This window comes from Vicia villosa, linkage group LG6 (assembly GCF_029867415.1).
Source record: "Vicia villosa cultivar HV-30 ecotype Madison, WI linkage group LG6, Vvil1.0, whole genome shotgun sequence".
Taxonomy (NCBI): domain Eukaryota; kingdom Viridiplantae; phylum Streptophyta; class Magnoliopsida; order Fabales; family Fabaceae; genus Vicia; species Vicia villosa.
The window spans coordinates 141,152,952-141,176,603 of NC_081185.1; the positions used below are offsets into that span (position 1 = coordinate 141,152,952).

The 23,652-nt window shown below is 33.4% G+C and overlaps 2 protein-coding genes across 2 annotated transcripts; both read left to right on the forward strand.

The window, feature by feature from the left end:
- Nucleotides 1–1,559: 1,559 nt before the first annotated feature.
- LOC131614820 (auxin response factor 18-like) lies at nt 1,560–3,404 on the forward strand. The gene is made up of 2 exons (XM_058886368.1): nt 1,560–2,573; nt 2,673–3,404. Exons 1-2 carry the CDS (start codon nt 1,560–1,562, stop codon nt 3,249–3,251), a joined length of 1,593 nt encoding a protein of 530 aa, XP_058742351.1. The 3' UTR covers nt 3,252–3,404.
- Nucleotides 3,405–14,150: 10,746 nt separating this feature from the next.
- Nucleotides 14,151–16,843, forward strand: LOC131614821 (protein FAR1-RELATED SEQUENCE 5-like). Its single transcript, XM_058886370.1, has 2 exons — nt 14,151–14,198; nt 14,285–16,843. Exons 1-2 carry the CDS (start codon nt 14,151–14,153, stop codon nt 16,841–16,843), a joined length of 2,607 nt encoding a protein of 868 aa, XP_058742353.1.
- Nucleotides 16,844–23,652: the final 6,809 nt, after the last annotated feature.

Sequence of the window (23,652 nt, forward strand, 5' to 3'; positions counted from 1 at the left end):
GACCATTTTATATCAACAAATAGAGTGCGGGAATTTCGAGTAACTCAATTTCGAATAATTTTCCGTGATTCCAATTCCAAATGTTCCAAGTAATAGTATGAGAGGCATGCAGGGACCAGGCATGATCATTTTAGTCTCTCAATAATCAAAATCCTATGGCATGCATTGACATGCGAAATTGAGTTGTGATGGAAAGAAATATAGAAGGCTAAATCTGTTGTCCAACCTAGCCGAGCCTTCGGAGTGAACTTCTTCAGCTCGGGATGGAGTATGAGATGTATAAATCAGGGTTTATCTTCTCGCTCGATGCGTGGATTTCAGATCCAAAGGCTTGTTTGGGATGGAAAGTCGAACTGTATGCTCGATGGCTGCAGAATTTTTTTTGTTTGTGAGAGGGTTTGGCAGTGGTGAGGAAGTTGTAGCAGCTGGGGTGGCTGGTTTGCGTTTCAGCTGAGATTGTTGTTAGCTAGTCTGTGTTGGTCAATGTGAGAAATTTGGATGGTCTGATCTTTCTGTCTGCAGCTTGCATGAGATGGTCGTGCAATTGTATCTTCTGTTTCTTTTCTGGTTTTGTATCAGAATCGTTTTGTTTCCAATTTGCAATGTGTTTGGGTATAACTATTTGCTTTGCTGATTTTGTGTAGCTGGGAACAATGTGACTTGTTATCGTTCTACTTAGACTATGGTTAGAAGTTGCAAAAAACAAGCTCTCCATTATGAAAAGAGAAAGATGATGAAATGCAAGAGTGAGAGAGAGAGGGAAGCTCTCGGGAGAAAGGTGAAATGGAATATATTGAGGGCGGCGCTCGCTGCATATACATCTTTGGTCACAGGAACTGTCCATGCGGAGGTCTTTTTCTCTTTAATCTCTTTGTACTGTTTTGTTTAATTTAGGGCATGTTTGGATAATTGGTTTAGTTGGAGTTTTATAACACAAGTGCTTATCAAAATAAACATTTGTGAATAAAAATTGCATAAGCTATTTTTCTAAAAAAAAAAAATTTAATTATTTTACATGTGTCATAAATTACTTTCAGTTAAGTATGAGAATTTGTAAAAATAATTTTTATTTTTTAATAAAGAATACTATAAGCTCTTCTATTGGTCAATTTGCATTGTTGTCGGGTTCATAACTGTTTGCTATGTGGTGGTTCATTCTGTTATAACCGTTTCAAAGCTGTTATTTTTAACTGACCCTATTCTTTCACATCAACTCTTTCAAACTACAAGAACAATTTTACATCAACTTCTAAACTTTGCTATTCTCTCTTTCTCTCCCCATCACATCTCTCTCTCTCTCTTAGGGATTGCAGAATCAAGCAATCAGCGAAGGTACTTTCCTTTTCTTCTTTATCTTTCTTTTTGTTCTTTCTTCTACTCCTCTTGTGTTTGATACAAAGTTGCTATGCAATGTATTTGATTCATCTAGATTTAGATATTTGATTCATTCTTTCTGTAATTTCTGTCTAATTCATATCACAACTTTCCTTTTTAATAAATTTGGTGTGTGTGCAACTGAGTATACAGTTTGACTTCTTTATGCAGAACTCGATTTTAAAATGGCAACATCTGGGAAAGGAAAAGAAAAAGATTGCAATAGAGAGTCAAAGAAGAACAAAGAGGTGGATCCTCAGCTATGGCATGCTTTTGCTGGAGTAGTGGTTCAAATTCCACAAGTTAACTCTAACATCTTCTACTTCCCTCAAGGTCATGCCGAGCACGCATCTGAACCTGTCAATTTTCCTGCTGACATCAAAATTCCATCCAAAATTCCATGTAGAGTTGCAGCTATCAGTTATAGGGCTGATCCTGACACAGATGAGGTGTATGCAAAACTCAGGCTTGTTCCTCTTAATAGTAACGAGGTTAGTAGTGATGATGACGCTGTTGGTGGCATCGATGATATGTCTGCAACTAAGAATAAATATCAATCTTATACGAAAACTTTGACACAATCTGATGCAAATTATGGTTCTAAGGTATTTTTTTGTCCTAAGAGATGTGCAGAAACAATTTTTCCCCCATTAGACTATTCAGGTACCCCTCCTTGTCAGAACATTTGTCCCACTGATGTTCATGGCAAAACGTGGGAATTCAATCATGTTTACAAGGGCTCGCCGACGCGACATCAGTTAACAATCAAATGGAGCGATTTTGTAACCGACAAGCAACTTGTTTCGGGGGATTCACTTGTGTTTTTGAGAGCTGAAAATGGTGATCTTCATATTGGAATTCGAAGGTCTAAAATACTAAACGAAAATGGATTGAGAATACATGATAAGATTATGGGTAGGGGAAAAGTGAAGGCTGAAGATGTTCTGGAAGCAGTAAGACTTGCTGTCAACATGCAACCGTTTGATGTGGTTTACTATCCTAGGGTTGGTACTCCCGAATTTTTTGTGAGAACCTCTTTAATTAGAACAACACTTCAGACTCAGTGGTATAGTGGAATGAGGTTCCAGATGGCCAGTGAAACTGAAGACTCAACAGAGATTTATTGGCTTATGGGAACAATTACTTCTCTTCAGGCTGCTGATCCAGCATGGCCCGACTCTCTTTGGAGACTTCTGCAGGTATAGACATTCTCCTTTTGGATTCAGTTAAAAGCAAATATAATTAATTGCACTTTTAAATTTTCTTTGAGTAATCTTTTGATATAATAATACTTTTAGGTTACATGGGATAATCCTTTTGTACTCACAAATATTAAAATGCTGAATCCGTGGCAAGTCGAAATACTACCAGACGTGCCAACTTTGCCTATTGACGGCCAATTATCAATGCCAACTTTTCCAAACATTCAAACTCCAAATGATTCAATGATGTATTTACCAGAAACTAGTCCTGCAGGCATGCAGGCAGCCAGGCATGATCATTTTAGTCACTCCAAATCAGTTCCATTTAATCGCGATGCTACAACATCGATGACTGTCTCTAATAACCTGAGATTGCAAAAGGAGAGCGCCAGTGAGAATGCTTCGTGCTTGATATCAATGTCTACACAACCGTCAGAGAAACAGGATCATGCAAAGCCGAAACAGATTGTGCTTTTAGGAAAAACAATACAAATTGACACAGGAAATGAAAATGCTGAGAAGAAAATCACTAGTTCTTCTTATGATCCTCTACAAGACCTGCCGAAACGTTCCTCTGGCGAGAGGCTGGAATGTGATCCCGAGAGCCAATGCAAAGAAGATACTTTGGCAGGAGAAACAGTGGAGATTGAAGATTCAGGTAAGAATAAGAAATGAATAAAATTCAAAAACTGGTACACCTCTTAGAAATTGATATATGTTAATAATATTTTCAAGTGAGTTCATCAAAAGAGGCAACGTGACAATTATATTAGCAATGGAAGGAAGAAGTCTGATTTTTCATCTTGTTGCAAACTTTTATTGAGAACAACTGTGAGAGGATCCTATAGCCATAATTTGCTATAAACATGATTGGTTTATAAGAAGTTGTCTATGTATTCCAACTCTTGTGAGTTTATTTCAATTCTGAATCATCTTGCAATATGTGCTTTCTAAGACTGAAATTTTAAGTAGTCTCAGTCATTAACTTAGATGTAACTATGCAAGCCTAAAAGGAGGAAGAAATAGTAAAATTTGATGATTCCTGCTCACAAAGTTTACCAAAAAAGCTTCTGCCATGATGCGAAGATGTTTTGTAGATAATTTTGTGTTTCTTGTATAGACTTGGTTACTAATTATAGCATTTCTCTAATCACCACAATCATCTAAAAATAAGTCACCATTAACATTTTCAATTATCTATGTTTAAAAACATGTACCGTGCCAATTAAGTTATTTCTTCTTTAAAATCAAAACCTTTAGTTAAAATCGTTACTGTTCTCACTTTCACAAACTCAGAAATTTTTAATTAATATTAATTAACATGTTTCAAATTTCAAAATCATAAAATTAAAATTTATAAACTTTATAAAAAATAAAAAAACACCAAAATCAAGGACCAATATTATACATCAAATATATTAATATTGTTCAATAAATTTTTATTTATAATTATTGATAATTTAGTTATTTTTTATTCTTATTTCACTACAAGAAAACAACCCCCCAGCGTCCAGAATTCGTGTCGTGTTATTCACGTGGGAAAAAAAGACCTGTTCCGACGAGCAAACCACGTCAGTATAATATTTTAATGATTAATAATAACAATCACGTAAACACATGGGGAGTCAGAAAAAAAATTAAAAAAAATACTTGTGACATTCTATCCACGTCGCAACAAATAAATTAAATTTTCAACCATTGAAATCTGTAAAGTCAAATGGTGGGAAAATAAAATTTTCAATTTTTTTGGTTGTGATGTGCTTATCACGTCGGAACTCCTCAAGTCTGACTTTGAATGGACATGAGCAGGCTTTGGCAGGTGAGGACAGATGAAAAAATTAAAGTTTATGAACGTTAGGTCATTAGCGACGTGATATAAATGTGTGTAAGTAGCGACGTGGTTTTAATGTCGGTGCCCATTTGACTGTTGGATATTTGTGACGTGTAATACACATCAGTAATTACTGACGTTCCTATCACGTCGCTAATATCTCCATAATTGTTTCAAAAACGCTCTCAATAATTGTGTAAGTAGCGACGTGTTTTAAATGCCGGTACCCATTTGACCGTTGGATTTTTGTGACGTGTAATACACATCAGTAATCACTGACGTTCCTATCACGTCGCTAATATCTCCATAATTGTTTCAAAAACACTCTCCTTCTCACTTCCTCTCCGTCTCATTTTCTCTTCCCTATCTTCCTCACTTTTCTCATTTTCTTCCTCCCTTCTCTCTTCTCTCTGCATTCTCTTCCTCTTCCTCTAACAATTCCTCTCTTTAATTCCTCTTCTCATTCTGTTCCTCTTCCTCACACAATTTTTGAAGGTATATTTTTTCTAATTGTATTTTATATTAGTTTATTTATTATTTATTATTTGTATTGATTATGATTCTAATTTATGTTAATTTTTTTATTCAAGATTTTAAAGTATTTTTTGAAGATTGAGGAGATATAAAAATTGAACTAGAAGATTGGAGGAAATTAGAAGATTGAGGTATTTCTATAATTTTAAATCTGATATATTAGTTAGATTATTGGTAGATTTAAATTAGATTGTTTTTTATGTTATATTTGTGTTAATAGATAAATATTATATTTTTTCTGTAATATTTGTGATATATTATTTATATTATTGAATATTATTAGGTTAATGTAGTATGTAATATTTGTGATAGTAGATAAATTTTATATTTTTTCTAAAATTTTTATGATATATTAATTAGATTGAATGTTATGATGTTTATGTAGTAATTTATGGTAAATGGTAGATATATATTTGTTGATGTTTTTTAATAAAACAGATTATATTTTTTATTATGTTTTTTATTAAAACAGATTGTGTTTTTTTTGTGTAAGCAAGATGGAATATATAGGAGAACAAAGGGTTCTCAAACCTGTTTACAGAGAGGACGGAATAGAACAAAAAACCGCCAAAAAGAAATTACAAACCAAATATAGCTATGAGAGAAAAAACAAAGGGTCTTTAGTAAACTCATAGAAACTATATTTGTGTTTAATAGAGATATATTTGTTTAGTTTATGGTAAATATATATATTTTTAAGAAAATAGATTATGTTTTTTATTTTTAAATCTATAATATTATTTCTAAAAAATATATATAATTTATTAAAACGAAATATATTTTTAAACATAATTTATATATATGTAAGTTATTATATACAATTAAACATAATTTATATATGTAAACTATATAGACAACATTTATAATATACAATTTTTTTTAAAAGTTTAATATTTATTATTTAATGAAAAATAGAGGTTTAATATGTATTGGAAAATAGAATATTTTTTAAAATGGTAAAAAGAAAATTTATTATATACGTGTATGTTAAAAAGGTAAAAAGAAAATTTAATTTGTATATAGTATGTTATTATGTTAAAAAATGGTAAAAAAATATAATTATATATTAATATGTATTTGAAAATAGAAAATTTTTTAGAATGGTAAAACAAAAATTTATTAAATATGTGTATATGTTAAATATGTGTATATACTTTTATATTAAAAACATGATTTATACATTCTATTTTTATTTTTATTTATACGTGAGTTATTAAAAAACATGATTTATACATTCTATTTTTTTTAAAAGAATAAAGTTTATATATTATGTGAGAATATGCTTGTTATATGTTATAGATTTTGTATAGCTAATATATATGTGTGAATATGTTATATATTATGTGAGAATATGTTAAATAAAAAAATTATATAGTTAACATAAATGTTATAGATTAATTAGTGTAATGGTATGATCCAATCTCTGTGGACAATTCGCAGTAAAATAAGACAACTTTATTCTCCGAGTCCAAGTAATTGTATACCAACTCGTAGATATGTTTAACAAAACCATAGAAATCATCTTCACCACCGTCTGTAACTCCTTTTACGAATACACCACTGTTTTTTGTTTTTTTTTCCCTTCAGTCCAAGTCTCAGTGTGAAATTTATATTCGTTCACGAAGTATGTGTGCCATTCGTTTGCGCTTAGAATATGGCCTTCACACAAATTTCTCAAATGGAGTATTTATGGAGTCGGTGTAACAATGCATGACAATCTATCCTTGAACCATGCTGGAAATTATGCATGAACGACACCGGATGTTGATTGTACACCGGTGCTTTGAAAATAGACGTTGTTAAATTCCTTATAAAAAACACACTATAAGTTTCAAGGTAATAATATTTACACACTATAGATAAAATTAAATAGTTGGGTATACTTGTTGAAGCGGTAAAGCGGAAAGCAACAAAAGTTTTGGAAGTATTTATCAGGGATTTATCGTGTCCACAGAGATTGGTGAGAAAAACTTCTGTTCGACTATCTCGCATTCTAAGTTTCATGATTGGGTTACGGAAAGTAAATGCGAGAAAAGTAAATAAAAACAAATAAACAATCTTAATAGTCTAAGAGAAATAGTTATGGAATTGCATTTCGTTCTACCCGTCGAATACTTAAACCTGAAGATCTTATCGCAACACACTCATAATACGCATCAAAATCACCAGGCATCAATCGAGACGCCACATCAGCGTCCATGTCTGAAACACCGACGAAAGCTCAACCGTACTATTCACATCAGCGATGTCTCAACCGACATAAACAACACCAAGGCATTAAATTTGATACCCATTACGGTTATTAGCCCTAAATCCATTTCTAAAATCTAGAAACTAACAGCTATCATTCCTAATCAAGATCTATGATGTCTATTTCTAAAACAACACAAATCCAGAGCATTTAAGCAAAAAGATCAAGAACAACAACAATGATGATTTGTAAAGCAAATATATAAAAACGATCCCAAGATCAACAAATGTACATACAATAAGAGTAGAAATATACATACAAAACCCACCATTGGAATGAAACATAGGGAAGAAAGGAGATGAACCAGAAACTCTCACCGTATCAAGGCAATCGAGACAAATCCATAGCCAATCCACATGATGTAGCGCCTAATGGTGTTTCCTAAACCTCTAAACCATCAAGAAAGGATCAGAGCTCAATTTGTCAAAGAAGAGATGATAAAACCTAACAAAATCTGATTTTACAACATATATATAATTCTGAACTCACAGACCTCGCTAAGCCACACAGATCTCGCTAAGCGAGCTTCCAGTAATTCGTACATTATTTATAGATATTTTACACTAAACGACAAAAATTGATCTGGCTAAGCGAGAAAAAGCTGGCTAAGCGAGCTTGCGAAGCAAAAGTTACTACCCGAGGAACACAAAAAGGGCCATAGCGCGCTAGAATTTGCGCTTAGCGAGTTTGACAGAACTTTGGCTCTTTATTTCTTCAAAACGCGCATTTGGAGCCGTGTCTTCGACACTTTATTACTCGAGACTCCAAACATGCAAGAATACATACAAAAAGACATTAAAGCTATCAAACGGTACACAATTACAATAAAATACAATAATCTGTAAAGTAAACGTATTTACAACAAAACGAAGTTTATTCAAACGATATTGTCAAAAAGAATAGATAAGTGCAACAAAACTTATACACAAAAACAGATACAATTTGCACTTATCAATACTTGCTCAAGATATGGTTTAACTTCAACGCAGTTGATCAAGACATGAACATGTGCGGATTGCATTTCTTGTTGGGTCAACCAATGAACACTTTTCTTTCGAGATGGACGACCTGAAAGCCCAAAGATTGATAAGGTGAATTGACTTCTTTCGTTAATATTTACATGATTCCTTATGATTCTTGGAGTTAACCTGAAGTTGTTGAAATAGTGACTGCAAAAATGTGATGTTTCTCGGTGCAAGTAATGTGAACATATTGATCCTTCAACTCTAGCTTTATTTTTCACTGATTGCTTAGAATCACCCATGAACCTTTCAAATGGATACATCCACCTATAATGAACAGGTCCTCCAAGATAAGCTTCATATGAAAGATGCGCAGGTAGATGTTCCATGGAGTCAAAAAAACCAGGTGGAAATATTTGTTCAAACTTACAGAGAAAGATTAGAATATTTTGGTCCAACTTAATGATGTCATTCACTCTTAAAGTTGACGCACAAATATCTCTAAAAAATTGACTAATTTCAATTAGTGGATTAAGCACATGTTTGGGTAGAGAATCGAACGCAATTGGTAGCAATTGTTCCATAAATATGTGGTAATCATGACTTTTCATACCATGCAACCTCCCGGTGTTAGCATCGGCACACCTTGCTAAATTTGAAGAATACTCGTCAGGCATCCTTAATTCTTTTAATCATCCACAAACCGCTTTAGCTTCTTCTAAAGTTAGATTGTAACTAGCCTTGGGTTTTAATAATTTTCCATTCGGTTGAGGCTTCAACTCTAACTCTTTTCGATTACACCAAATTTCCATGTCCTGTCTAGCTTTCTCAATATCTTTTGTTTTGTCTTTAACATATATCACTATGCTAAATATATTATCAAAAAAATTCTTCTCAATATGCATAACATCAAGATTATGGCGCAACAAATTATCTTTCCAATATCCTAGGTCCCAAAATATACTTCTTTTTGTTCAATTGTGTATGACCCCGTATCTTGGAATTCTACATGCTTTACCAGTATCTGTGATTTTTGATAGGTCACAAACTTGGTCCCATACAGCACCTGGTGACAATCGAGGTGGAGGAAGATCTGTTACCACTTCGTCTTTTTTGAAATTTGTCTTGTTTCTTCTATAAGTATGATTTCTTGGTAGGAATCTGCGGTGACAGTCAAACCATGAGCTCTTCCTCCCTTTATCCAACATAAACGCCTTAGTGTGTCTCATGCAATGCGGACAACCTATTTTGCCAGGCGTACCCCAACCAGACAACATACCATATGTTGGAAAGTCATTAGTGGTCCACATCAAGGAAGCTCGCAAAGTAAAGTTTTGTTTACGAGATATATCATAGGTGCATTCTCCAATCCACAACCTTTTCAAATCATTAACTAAAGGATGTAAGTACACATCAATTCCGGCTTTTGGACTTGACGATCCTGGAATGATACAGGTCAAAAACATGTACGGTTTTGTCATGCACATCTCGGGAGAGAGGTTGTAAGGGGTTACAATAACTGGCCAACAAGAATACGCACTTCCCGACGCTTGGACATATGGAGTAAATCCATCAGAGCATAATCCAAGTCTCACATTTCTAGGTTTTGCAGCAAAATCAGGATGTATCTGATCAAAGTGCTTCCAAGCCTCGCCATCAGATGAATGTCGCATAGTGCCTGAACTTATTTGATTTGTATGATGCCATGTCATCTGACTTTCACTATGCATTGAAGCAAACATTTTTTTAACCTAGGTATAATCGGAAGATAAAACATGGACTTCACTGTTACATGTGTTTTCTTACGGTTAACGGTTTTACTTTGAACTTGATATCTTGGACAATTACAGAACTTACATACCTCCAACAATCCATCATTAGTACCAAACTCATTGTCATAGAACAACATGGAACCATTAATGCACCAATCGATTTTTCTTACACTTAAACTCAACTTCGACACCAACTTCTTTACATCATAAAAAGTTGTAGGCAAGTTGTCTTTCGTAGCAGTCGAGTCCAACATCATTTTTATGAAGAATTCCAAACACTGATCAAGAATATTCCAATATTCCTTTGCAGCCAATAATCGCACACACATTGATAACTTTGAGTCTGACGACCCCTTAAACAACGGTATACTCATCTCATTTAACAATTGATAAAATCTCCGTGCTTCCTCATTCGGCAACTCTTGTCCATCAAAATCTTCAAGTTGATCATATGTCACGTTCACACCAAAAGCATCCTCAACCATGTCACCGATCAAATTAAAGTTTTCCTCATATTCCATAGTCGGTCTACTACTTGAAGCATGCGTATTGCTAGTCTCAGGTACGTTCATCGGCAGTTTTTCACCATTAGACGTCCAAACCCAATAATTTTTAATGAAACCCCTTCTATGCAAATGACGTGTTACTTCCTCTGGATCACTAATTATATGTCTACATTCACATTTAAGGCAAGGACATCTGACCCCCTCTTCACTTCGACAACATTCCTGAGCAAATGCCCACGTGATAAACCCATCAACTCCTTCTATAAATTTGGGTTTAAGTGCACGTCTTCCTAGTTCCAATCTATCGTACATCCAACTACGATTGTACAAATAATATTTTATACTGCACATTTGTACAATCATACAATTTCATATGAGTAAATTTTTAACTATTTAATATATACTCAAATAATACATTATATATTAATAACTTTTTTAACTAGTCTAAATTTAATTAGTCTATATTATATACTAATACATGCTAGAAATAATAAAATGCTTTTAAAATACAAATACTACAAATAATACATATAATAATATTATGTGTTTGTTTTAAATACATATTTAATAAAATATTTTTAATACATAACTATTATTTTCTATTTAAAAAAAACATATAATAAAAATCTAACATATAATACATACTATATATTCTATTTTTTAAAGTTATATTTTATTCTAATATAATAAAAAAATTATAATATTTAACAAATGCTCAAATAATACATTATATACTAATAATTTTTTTAATTAGTCTTTATTTAACTAATCTACATTATTAGTCTATATATACATTATATGCTACAAATAATAAAATATTTTTTAAATACAAATATTACAAATAATACATATAATAATATTATGTGTTTGTTTTAAATACATATTTAATAAAAAAAAATTAATACATAACTATTATTTTTTAATTAAAAAAACATATAATAAAAATATAACATATAATACATACTATGCATTCTATTTTTTTATCTTCTGTTTTATTATAATATAATTAAAAAAACATATATATAACAGATTTTATTTTATAAACTCTGTTTTTAATAGATTCAATTTTATAAATTATGTTTTTAATAGATTCTATTTTTAATAAATATTATATATTTAAAACTAAATTCTATTTTTAATAAAAATAAAATAATATATTATATATTATGTTTATAGATTCTATTTTACTAAATATTATATATTTAAAAATATATTTTGTTTTACTAAATAAAATATATTCTGTTTTTTAATAAATAATAATATAGATTTGAAAATAAAAAATATAATCTGTTTTAATATATAATATATATACATATACATATATTATAAAATTTGTTTTAATATATATAAAATCTAAACAACATAAATCAATAATATACCAACAACAATCAACAATAAACAAAAATCTTAAATAAGCACATACATTAATTAGAAATTATACTGTTAAAATTGAAAACTTACCTCTATGAAGCTTTCAAATAAACTCTCAAATACACAAACAATGCTTGAAATCTTCAAGCTTAGTAGACTACTACAAAATAAATATTAAATATTAGAGATTATTTTGTAAATGAAAATTGAATAAAAATAAAACAATTAAATATTACCTTTTGATTAATATTGTGTGAGGAAGAAGAACTGAAAATCTGTTGGTGGTGGAAGAAGAGAAGAAGGAGAAGAGATCTCTTGGTGGTAGTGGAAGAGAAGGGGGAGAAAGAATGAGGAAGGAAGAAAGAGGAAGAGTGAGTTTACTAGATCAGTGCGTTGGGTAGTATTTAATGGGCCATACCGATGTGATTTTCATGACGCAACCCAATGAAGTGAAAATTACGTCGCAACTTCTCCAACGGATAGAAGTTTGCCACGTGTGGAACATGTCGCTAGTTGCGACGTGTAAAGCATATCGCAACAGTTCCAACGGCTGCTGCATTAACTGCTTTTACTGAGTCAAGTCAGACCAAGTCAATTCAAGGTCAGCGAATATTCCCTGTAAAGCGTTGCGACGTGTATACCATGACACAACCAAAATTTTCAAATTTTCAGAAATCCCTCCATCAAGTTGTTAGGGTTTTTAATATTTTTTAAATTAATGTAAATCCAGCGACGTTATGACCACGTCGCAAATATATTTTTTTTAAAAAAAATATCTCTGACTCCATCCATTTTTACGTTATCTTCAATATTTTATTTATAAAAGGTGTAGTGACGTGGTAACCACGTCGCAACCACCAATTTCTAGCCACGTTTTAACCACTTCACAACTTCACGTGGCTGGGAACATATTTTTTGTAGTGAGTGTTAACGAAAAATCTTTTTTGATGTTTTGAAGATAACAAAACTTGTTAATTTCTTGTAAGCTTACTGAAGCTATTTTAATTAGTGGTGTAAGTCTGACGAGATTAAGAAAATACATAGTTGAAAAGGTGCATAGAAGAATTTTTTTAAAGCAAAAGTAAATAAATCTCCTAGATTGCAAGGTCTGAAACATACACTTGAGTGAAATAGTATAAATCTTGTTGTGTGATCTCTCTTAAATTCTATTATCTATTGTATTGTCAATCACACGGTAATTAAAATTGGACCGACCGGTTCAACAGGTTAGACAGAGAACTAGAACCCTAACCGTTTCAAAATAATGCATGATTTAATTTTCTTTTTCCTTTTCTAATCAACTTGATGTCCAGTCCGATTTTAATTACATTGTTCAATCATATTCACACACAACACTAAAATATTATCTTAAATTTACACTAAACTTTCTTCTCCAACTATTCCTTGAAGACTCTTGGAGATGTAAAAATAATTGTACTCCGTTGCTGTTTATTGAAAAAATGAATTTATATTTAATTTTATTTTAGAAAAAATGACTTTTGAATTAAAATATTAAATAAACATAAAGTTATAATTTTTTCTTATAATTTGTACAGTGATAGAAAAAAATTGTGTATTTGTTTTTTCTTATAAATCGATGGGAGTAAGCTATAAAGCTTTTTCCCTAAGAGCATCTTCAATGGTGGTATTTTCTTTTGAGTTCTCCACCTAGACATGCCACATCATAGTACCATTACATTGTAATGCAACTATGAAAAAATTGTGGTACCCAATCAAATTAGTTTATGAGGTAAAGTTGTGGGCCCAATAATAACTTTTTAGAATTATACAATTAAAATAAAAATTATAAAAATTATTTTAAGATGATGTGGCTAGTGGGACCCATAAAGAACCCAAAAATGAGTTACACCATTGGAGATGGCGCCGTCTAAGGTGCGCAAGGTGGATAGGTCTCTCACCGTGAGAGACCATTTTTTCCTTTTTTTTTTTTTCAAATGAACAAGAGCCGTTAGATTAGCTGTCCCTAATGGTCACTCACTTCACTAACACACACCATATCACCACCATCCCTTACACCTTTTGCAAACGTACAACACACCTTTCTTCGCCGTCCTTCTTCCACTGTGTCCTTCTTCCATTGTCCTTCTTCATTTCTTTTTCTGCAGCCATTACTCTTCTGCGTTTTATTTTTCTGAAACCATTTTCTTCTTCATTTTCTTTTGTGCTCCCTTCTGATTTCTTCTTTTTGTGCTCCCTTCTGATTTCTTCTTTTGCGCTCCCTTCTGATTTCTTCTTCATTTCTTCCATTTTCGATCCTCTTCCATTAACGATTTGTGTCTGAAGCAAGTTTTTGTGCTTAGTAAAAGTAACAGATATTGAGTTAAAGATGGATGGTGGTGACGTTATTGGCCATGGAGTAATGCAAGTTAACTCTGTAAGTCAATTTTCAAACAATCTTATCTTGTGGTTGTAACCCTAATTGATGGTTGATTTACTATTTAGTTATTTATATTTTTTTAGGAAGCACACGATGGGATTTTTCATGAGAATGGTCGTGTTAACGATGACGGTGAACTGGATTTTGTTAGTGATGGATGCTTGGATAATGTTGAATATGACAACAGAGTTGTTGATGAAGATTCTGAGTTTGAAGAAGTTGAATACTATGATGAAGATGCGGAAGAAGATAATGAATTTTACGGATGTGAATACGATGATGAAGATGGAGATGATGATGGCGAATTAGATGGTGATGATTATGATGACGAGATAGGTTCCGGTTATGTTAGTGGACACGAATATTGGAATACAGATTCAAACGGCGGTGGAATTTCTGGGGAAGGATCGGAATGGGGTTCGGACAGATTGAATGAATCGATATCTTCAGATCAACTTCCAGACGAATCATTTGTTGTTGACGAGTTTGACGACATTGCAAATATGGACATGTTTAACTTGCAATGTGATGATGTTTCGAAGCTGCAATTTGGAAGTCTGGAAATAGCTTACACATGGTACTGTTGGTTTGCAAAGATGAACGGTTTTGCAGTCCGTAAAGGTCAAGTTATTAAAAAAAAGAGTGGAGATGTTACTCAACAAACATTTCTTTGTAACCTTGCAGGATTTAGGCAAAACAAAGTAGATAATCGCAAACGTGGTCCGAGGCACGAAACCCGGTGTGGATGTGAAGCAAAATTTCGGGTTCATATTGATATAATTTCACACCGTTGGTATGTCACAGTTTTTACCTTTGAGCACAATCATGCAATGTTAAAGGAGAAGCACTGCAGGCTGTTGGCAGGTAATAGGAAGCTTAGTAAGTCAGATAAGATGCAAATTAAGAATTTTGGGAATGCCGGAATCAAAGTAACTCAAATGATTGGTTCATTCGCTAATGCTGCCGGGGGGTATGATAAGGTAGGATTTTTGAAGAAGGATGTACATAATCAAATTGCAAGACAAAGGAAAGAGATGTCTTCTGATGCTAAAGGTGCTGTCAGGTATCTTATTGATCTTCGTGTAATAGATCCATTGATGCTTGTTGCACACACGGTGGGTGCGGATGGAACGTTGCAAAACCTATTTTGGAGCGACGGTGAGAGTCAAAAGAATTATGAACTGTTTGGTGATGTGCTTGCTTTTGATGCTACCTACAAGAAAAATAAGTACAGGTGCCCATTTGTTGTTTTTTCTGGTGTTAATCACCATAACCAGACGATTATATTTGCTACTGCCATAGTTTCAAATGAGGTTGAAGGGACATATGTATGGTTGCTGGAGCAGTTTTTGGTTGCAATGAAAGGTAAGACACCTTTATCTGTAATAACGGACGGTGATGTTGCTATGAGAAATGCAATCAGGAAAGTCTTTCCCAACAGTTACCACAGGTTATGTGCATGGCATCTCCTACGAAATGCAATTTCCAACATTAGCAATCCCAATTTCATCCCTGTTTTCAAAAAATTAATGCTTGGTGATCACGATGTTTGGAAATTTGAGAGTCTGTGGAATGAAATGTTAGATAGGTTTGGGTTAGAAGATAATAATTGGATCAATGAATTGTACCAGAAAAGGAAGATGTGGGCAACAACTCATATTAGGGGAAATTTCTTTGCAGGAATAAGAACGACATCGCGGTGCGAAGCATTTCATAGTCATATGGGACAGTTTGTACACTCGAGGATGAATATGACTGATTTTGTTAAGCAGTTTCATAGGTGTGTGGCATATTTTCGATTTAGAGAGGTTCAAGCTGATTTTGAATCCCAATATGGACAGGCAGTGTTGCATACCAATCTTAGGGCGCTTGAGAGGTCAGCATCAAAGCACTGGACAAAAGAGATATTTGAAATGGTACGATCTGTTATGAAAAAGGTAACCTTAACATCTGTATTAGATATTCAAGATATGGCATCAGTTACCATTTATGCGGTGACAAAATACAGAGACGAAGGGCATGGATGGCGTGTTTCCCACTGTCCATCGAATAACGATTTCAGATGCTCGTGTCTTAGAATGGAATCCATTGGGATTCCTTGTGAGCACATTGTTGCTGTGATGGTTTATCTTAATATTGTAGAATTTCCTGAGAATCTTGTGCTGAATCGTTGGTCATTATATGCGAAGGAGTCTATTAGTGGAAGTTATGAAGATGGTTCCCACTACTGGGATTCACATTTGGTTGCTAGACACGCTACTTTGGTGAATCTTAGTAAGGAGGTCGCTGACTTGTCATATATGGATGTTGATGATTACAAAAAATATTTAGAATATCTGACTAATGAACTTTGTAGGCTTAAATCGAAGTACAACAATGAAGATGTTCCAGATAACATACATGTTGAAGAGGAGTTGGTGAATATACTTAACCCTTCATGTTCAAGAAGCAAGGGTTGTGGACCAGGTACTGTTGGTACATCAGAGAGACCCAGGCGGACACAGACGTGTGGGATATGCGGTGCAGCTGGTCACAACAGAAGATGCTGCCCTACTCTTGGAGCAGATGGAGAGCCTCCTGCAGATAGTTCTTTACAATCAGCATCTATAAGGTTAAGTAATGACTATGGATTTTCAGTTTGAAATTCAGTGAAGTGATGAAGCAATGCCAAAATGATGTTATGCTGCTTGTTTGGCAAGGAAGGTGTCTGTTTCTGTTAAGAATGGGTTAAGAATGGGAATGTGGTGAAGTAAGAGGTGGTATTCGTAGTTTATTGTATTGGATAATATAATTGGCAGTTATACTGATTTTGTAATTTTGGGTGCTGTGTTGCAAATGTGGGATTTGTTTTGTAATAGGCATTTGGTATGCTTATTGTAACAGACATTGTGTCTTGTTAGTTTTAATATATCCAAGGCTGGAAGTTGATGTAACTGAAGAAGTGAATTGCTGTAATTTTATCCTAAAGCACATTGAAATTCATCTATTGTTGTATTGTAATTTCCCTAATTCAACATAATATATTTCATAAATTAATCAACAATGTTCTAAATATTACTTAGATAGAGTAAATTCATACTGTATTATTTGTGATAAAAATACAATGCACAATTTTGATTATGAAACCAGCCAAATTAAATTAAAATAGAACAGCACCAAAATTTCTAAAGCAGTACAAATAAATAGGATTGCTTACCTGTACTATTTCAAAACTTTGGTACCTTTGGTGCAATATGAAAATGCAAAAATAAATAGCATAATTTTTCAATTCAATGGAACATAACAATTAAAGGTGCATCAACATAATTTAAATATTCTTCATGTTACATTTCTATTTTCCAATATCAGGTGCATCAACATAGTTTCAGTGGCAGCTACTATTATATCATCACTTTCCTCTAATCAAATGCTTTGGTGCAAGCACAGAAGCCTTAGGTGCAACCATTCAAACCGCTCCTTCAACAGCATTCGCTGCAGCCTACAGTTCAATCCACTGCCAATTACTTCACATAATGCGTTGTTGTTATTTGCCATCATCAATATATCCACACCCAAGGACACAACAACTAGCACATAACAATGTAAGCAACAGAAAGCAGCAAAGGGCGGTCCAAATTACACAAAACTGCATAAAGCAGCAAGCAAATTATCCTAAAAATATATTACAGACAATCATAGTAGTAGTTTCAATCAACAAAACATGGTCCATGCAGCCATCCAAATATCCAAACAAATGGCCACCGCACATTCTCATTGTCTAAGTCGCGGTTGTCATAACTTTCCAGTATTCCTTCGACTTCCGAATGAGCTCGTTGTTGCAGTCGTTATGGTTTCCCATAAGCAAACGCATAGTTACGGCCATCCTTGTGACAATCTCATTCATCTGGAAGTGAAATGTGAAATAGTTAACAAAGATTATTTTTGGGGTTAAATGGTGATAATTTATTGTAAACACAACACATCAGAATTGCCATATAATCATACCACACCAAGAGTGTTGCTTGTGAAGTTGTTCTGCATGTTCATCCACTCTACCACCCATAGTGCAGAGCTGTCACTGCCAATACAACACAACGGGTTCAGTTTGACCAATTGTATATGGAAAGTGATTGTCGATTGGAAGAAATTTGATACCTGGTTCCACAGTTTGGGATCCCCCTTGCCTCCACAATATCCCAGTATTCAAAGTCCGTCATCACGTGAAGTGAGAATGAACTTTCATACACCGTTTCCACCAGCTTATTTAGCGCAGCTCCCTGATAAATTAAGAAGATATAGCTTATTATAGCTTCTTTTCTCAAACATGTGATTATAAAATTCACTTATACTCACGATGTTTCTGATGGTGGACCTTCTTTCTGCGACCACGTCCTCGGTCAGGTGCGAGTCCAAATGATAGATCTTGCGATCATCTAATGAAATGACCATGAGGTACCAGTGTCCACGTTGGTCTTCTACTGGGACATAAATCTATAACGTATATCAAATTTTTGAACAAATCCGTTAATTGGCTTATGTAAAAAAGGAGGCAGTGCATACAACATCTAACGATTAGAGACAATTAAATGAAACATTCTACCAATCTCAGGTGATCAAAACGAACAACCCAGTCATCTTTGTAAAACATGTGTAATTCCTCATGACCATTATTTTTAACAACATCTTCCTACAACCAACAGATAGTTTAATACATTAGCATGTGATTATCACTTATTAGTAAAGACTCATGTAAAATAAGCATCATGAATAATTTGGAGTTTATGGTAATTACCGCGAACGACGGAGGCAGGCACCATAAATTTTTGCATACGTTTTGGTGTTGTGACCACATCACCTTCAACGCCATCATCAGTATAATCTGTTCCAAGGTTGGAATTCATTTACACCAGTAACCAGTTAGCCAACAAACATAATACGTAAAATGATGGGTATGTGTATAGGTTAGAAATGTACCTCACTTGAAACCAACATTCCTGGACACATACACTCAAAATCAGCTCTGGTGTACGCTGTCCTACCAACCCTGAATATTGTATCACTGAAATACAACAACGGTTGTTAGTCATTGTTAAAGAGATTTCATAATAAGGTAATAAAATTCATGTCCACGTACGATGAGTCAAAGTCTTCTTGGAAGACATACGCACACACCCTGATTTCCGTTTGATCCAGTTTCATATCAGGGGAGGTCTTAACCGCGCATCTGAAATGCTGCTTAATATAGGACTTGTTAAGAATATCATACACAATCGACATAAACATTGTTCTTTCATAAGTACTGCTTAATGAATTTTGATTACCTTCGGGACCATTAAACCAGTACTGTTTCTGAATGCATTAGTCCTCCCAATAGCAATAGCTTTTTTAGCTCTACCGCCCGGAGATTGTCGTTTGACACCGAGTGATCTGGGAGTGGTTGCAGCTTTTCTCTGCAAGTTGCCAATAGCATTACCTGTAGGCCTCGACCCCTCTCCTGGTGATGGTGTGAATGAGAGCTTTCGACCCTTGGGAGTTGTTGATGTCTTCATCAGCTCCTTGTTTATTGAAATAAATATTAGAACAAATAATTTGAATAACATGGTAAATCAAGTGTTTAAAGTTTAAACAACATTAACGTAAAACCATGCAAATATATGAGTGGAAGGCATGTCACCTTTGCATTAAACCTTCGGCTATAATCACTACTGAATGGCTTGTTGTTGTTGTCTGCAACTTCTTTCCCACCCCTGTTTGAATCGGCATCAATGTATGGAAGTTTCCCATAGCTTGTGTTTTGCCGTTTGCAAACAGTATCGGTACGTACGTAGTTGTTATGGGAGACTGTTCTTTTTTTAGCATTCATTCTTTCCTCGGAGTCGTAGTCAGATATGTTTATTGTACCAAAGTTCTTCAGCTTCTCCATCCCTCTGTCCATCATCTTTTCTTTGCCCCGATCATTTCCATCATCTTCTGCATCAGGGGAATATCCAGAGCTAGCATGGACAACTTTGTCTTTGAACCTTGGGCTACGCATTTCCCCACCTACTTTTTTTAGTATCTCTTTTTGATTGAACACAAGTTTGGTCATCATGTCGTTGTGAGAAATCTCCAGAATATCTATCCTGAAACTTAGTTTCTGCATCATACACAATGGTTGAACCATATCAGTAGTTATATAACACAAAAGTTCAACATAAAACGTTTCAACACAACTCTTATATCTCTTTTTTTATAAGCAATGGATTTTATTACTCAGCACCAGTAGTGCATTTCCACATTACAGAGTTGTATGAATATTACAACTCTTATATAGTTATATACTTATATTTTAAAAGCATGTTGGTTTCAAAAATGTTTACCTCCACGGCATCCAACACATCAGCTAACGTGACTTCTTTGGAGCTTACATCAGGTTTAAATGAGTCGTGATCTACATCTTGTCCAACCCTTGGAATGGTTGATGAACAAATCCTCTCGCCCATCTTTGAGGAGTTTTTGTCACCATCCCTACATAAACACCACAACCTTTATTACTTATGTACATGAACATATAAAAATGTAACACATAAAGACATACTAATAAATATTATTAAGAAGGAAAACTTGCATTCCGTTGTCTTTTGAATGGCCAGGGATCAACACAAAGTCGTTGCATCTTGTTGGTTCCATTGATAATGAGTGCTCTCTTGCTTGTTGTTTTTTTTTATAGAACTTGCTTGTTGTTGATGTTGCTAATATAAAGAAAATAAGGAGAAACGTAGAGTAATGATGTAGAGACTAATCTCGATACCTATTCCATCAAATCACTTAATTACCATTTAATGTGGAATTGACCCAAGCTATCACAATTGCATAAAGTAAATCAGTTGATATCTTAATATAATATTAAGACCTGTTTGATATGCTACTTGCACATGAGATATTAATATTGTAATCACATACATACCATAAGGTTGAAACTAATGATACATTATATATATATATATATATATATATATATATATATATATATATATATATATATAATGAGGTGCACACCACTCCATCCATAATCAAATATCCCATACACATATAGGGATCAAATGAAAGGTACTACAAACGACAAACGAGTTTCATAAAATGGAACTTATACACATGCAACGCCATGCAACTAAGCTAAAAACACAACAACGATTAAGACCGTAGTCACTACATTGAGACTTGAATCAATCTAAAAAATGGAACACCGTCCACATTGTTATTATATACATTCACTTAACATGTTCATTAGCTAAAACTTGGTTACTGAGGAGCCTGTTTTCTGCTTTCAAAGTAGCAATCTCCATGTTCAGTTCAAAGTTTGCATCCCTCGCATTTTGAAGTTCTTCCGATAGTATTTGGACGTTATAGTAGTTGTAATCACGAATCCTTCTACCTGTTGCGCAAAGCAAACGACGCATTAACAGCACCGCAACATCTTCCTTCGCGTCATAGTCGTCTTCGCAAAACGGCCAACTGAAACCATAGATTTGGAAAACAAAGGACTACACAAACAAGCATGATACCTTAAAAATTGGAAACCATGTTCAACCTTGACTTCGTGTAGATTGTATACCGGTACAAGGATTCTCATACGGTTGCAAACTACCTCTACCTGTTTTTGTATGCTATTTTGTAGAACGATATCCTCCGCGTCTGTCTCCTCGGCCAAGTTCGACAAAACCGTAGCTTGTAATACAAATAAAAAAGGTTCATAAAGGTTAATAAAGGCCATACATAGTTACATATCATGGTTATCGTTTAATATTATAAGCAACGTATATATACTACATAACATAAGGTTGTATTGTATCAACTTACACGACAGATCTTGAGAAGGCTGAACTTTGTCGTCTGCATACGAACACTCTTCAGATTCGCACGAGTTGATGTTGTGATGTTGTTCATAGACACGACCTACTTGTTTGCAATATTCCGTGTATGCCCTTTCAGCTTGCTCAAGGCTGTAATATTTGCCATGTGCGTTGTTACTCCATTTGTTAACTTGAGCAAAACATTCAGGCCACGACAAATATATACCTGGGTTACGACCTTCAAAAACTACGTATACTTTCTCCATTATCACCCAGGTCACAGTAGATCCCTTGTCTGTTTTGAGTGGATGAAGTTTACCAGCTTTCAAGTTTAAGTAGATGAAGTTGAGTAAATGAGAGCAATAACTGAGGTAGGGTGGTAGTAGTTGGCCATGGGTTAATTACTTGAGCGGTTGAGTATGGTAGTAATTGATATGATAGTTTAATATTGAGGAATGACATTATTACACCCAAATTTGACAATTACACACTATTTTGATACGGTTTGCTTTTTTATTTTATTTAATAGTTATTATAGCATTATTTGAATAACATGAAACTATGAATAATAATATGAATAAAATTAAATAAATAAAGTTTTGTACTCTTTTGTATTAATGAATAATATGTCACAAAATAAGTATAGTTAGATTGAAAAATATATGTTAGTAATTAAGTAATATACTAATTAATCATAATATAAGCATAAAATAAAATGAAGAGGATCTAAAAATAAAAGCCATTTTAGAGAGTTGACCCCCCTAAAACGGTCCTAAATTGGAAGACCCAATTGAAATTAATTTTGATATATATAAAATCAGTGACGGAGTCCGATATTTTGTGAGAGCAATATATTCATGTAGTGTAATAAAAGAGTTTTTATTTTCTAAGCTTAAATATACATCATACGTATATTAAATATATATCATACATATATTTTATTATGAGATTTAATTTTGAAAAATATTTAATAATTTTGTAATTTTTATTTGTATAATTTTCTCAATGTTATTATAAACAAAATTATTTATCTATCCATCTCTTTTTATATATAAATATAAATAATAATGATATGAATAGTTGTTTGTTTGCCATGTTTGATGATAATGTTGTAATGTTAAAATAAAAATATACAACATAATCTTATTTTTGAAAATTTAATTAAGAATTATTTTAAATTTAAGCATAAAACCAACTTGTCTCTAATTTAGTAGGACATATATGATTTTTATAATAAAAAACTTACTATCATTTATAATGAAACCTTAAATAATTATTCATATACCATGTGAATTCATATTTATAACAAAAATACTTTTTTGATTAGTTAATGCGTTATTCAATTTTAATTAAATATATGTTGCAATAGTTATATTATATATTGAAATGCTTATATTTATGTTAAATATATGTTGCAAATTTTGGCATATCTGCCCATGTTTGGTTTCTCATGTTTCTGGGGATTGGGATATATATGTCGTTCAGCTTTTCCCATGCAAACTATGTCGTTTTCGAAAAAGGACAAATGCTACAGAAAATACAATTGTTCACACATAGCCACCTCTGCTGGTCCCACCACCCCATTCTTTCCAATACTTTAATCAAAAATAGCATAATATATTGATTTCTTGAGCATTACT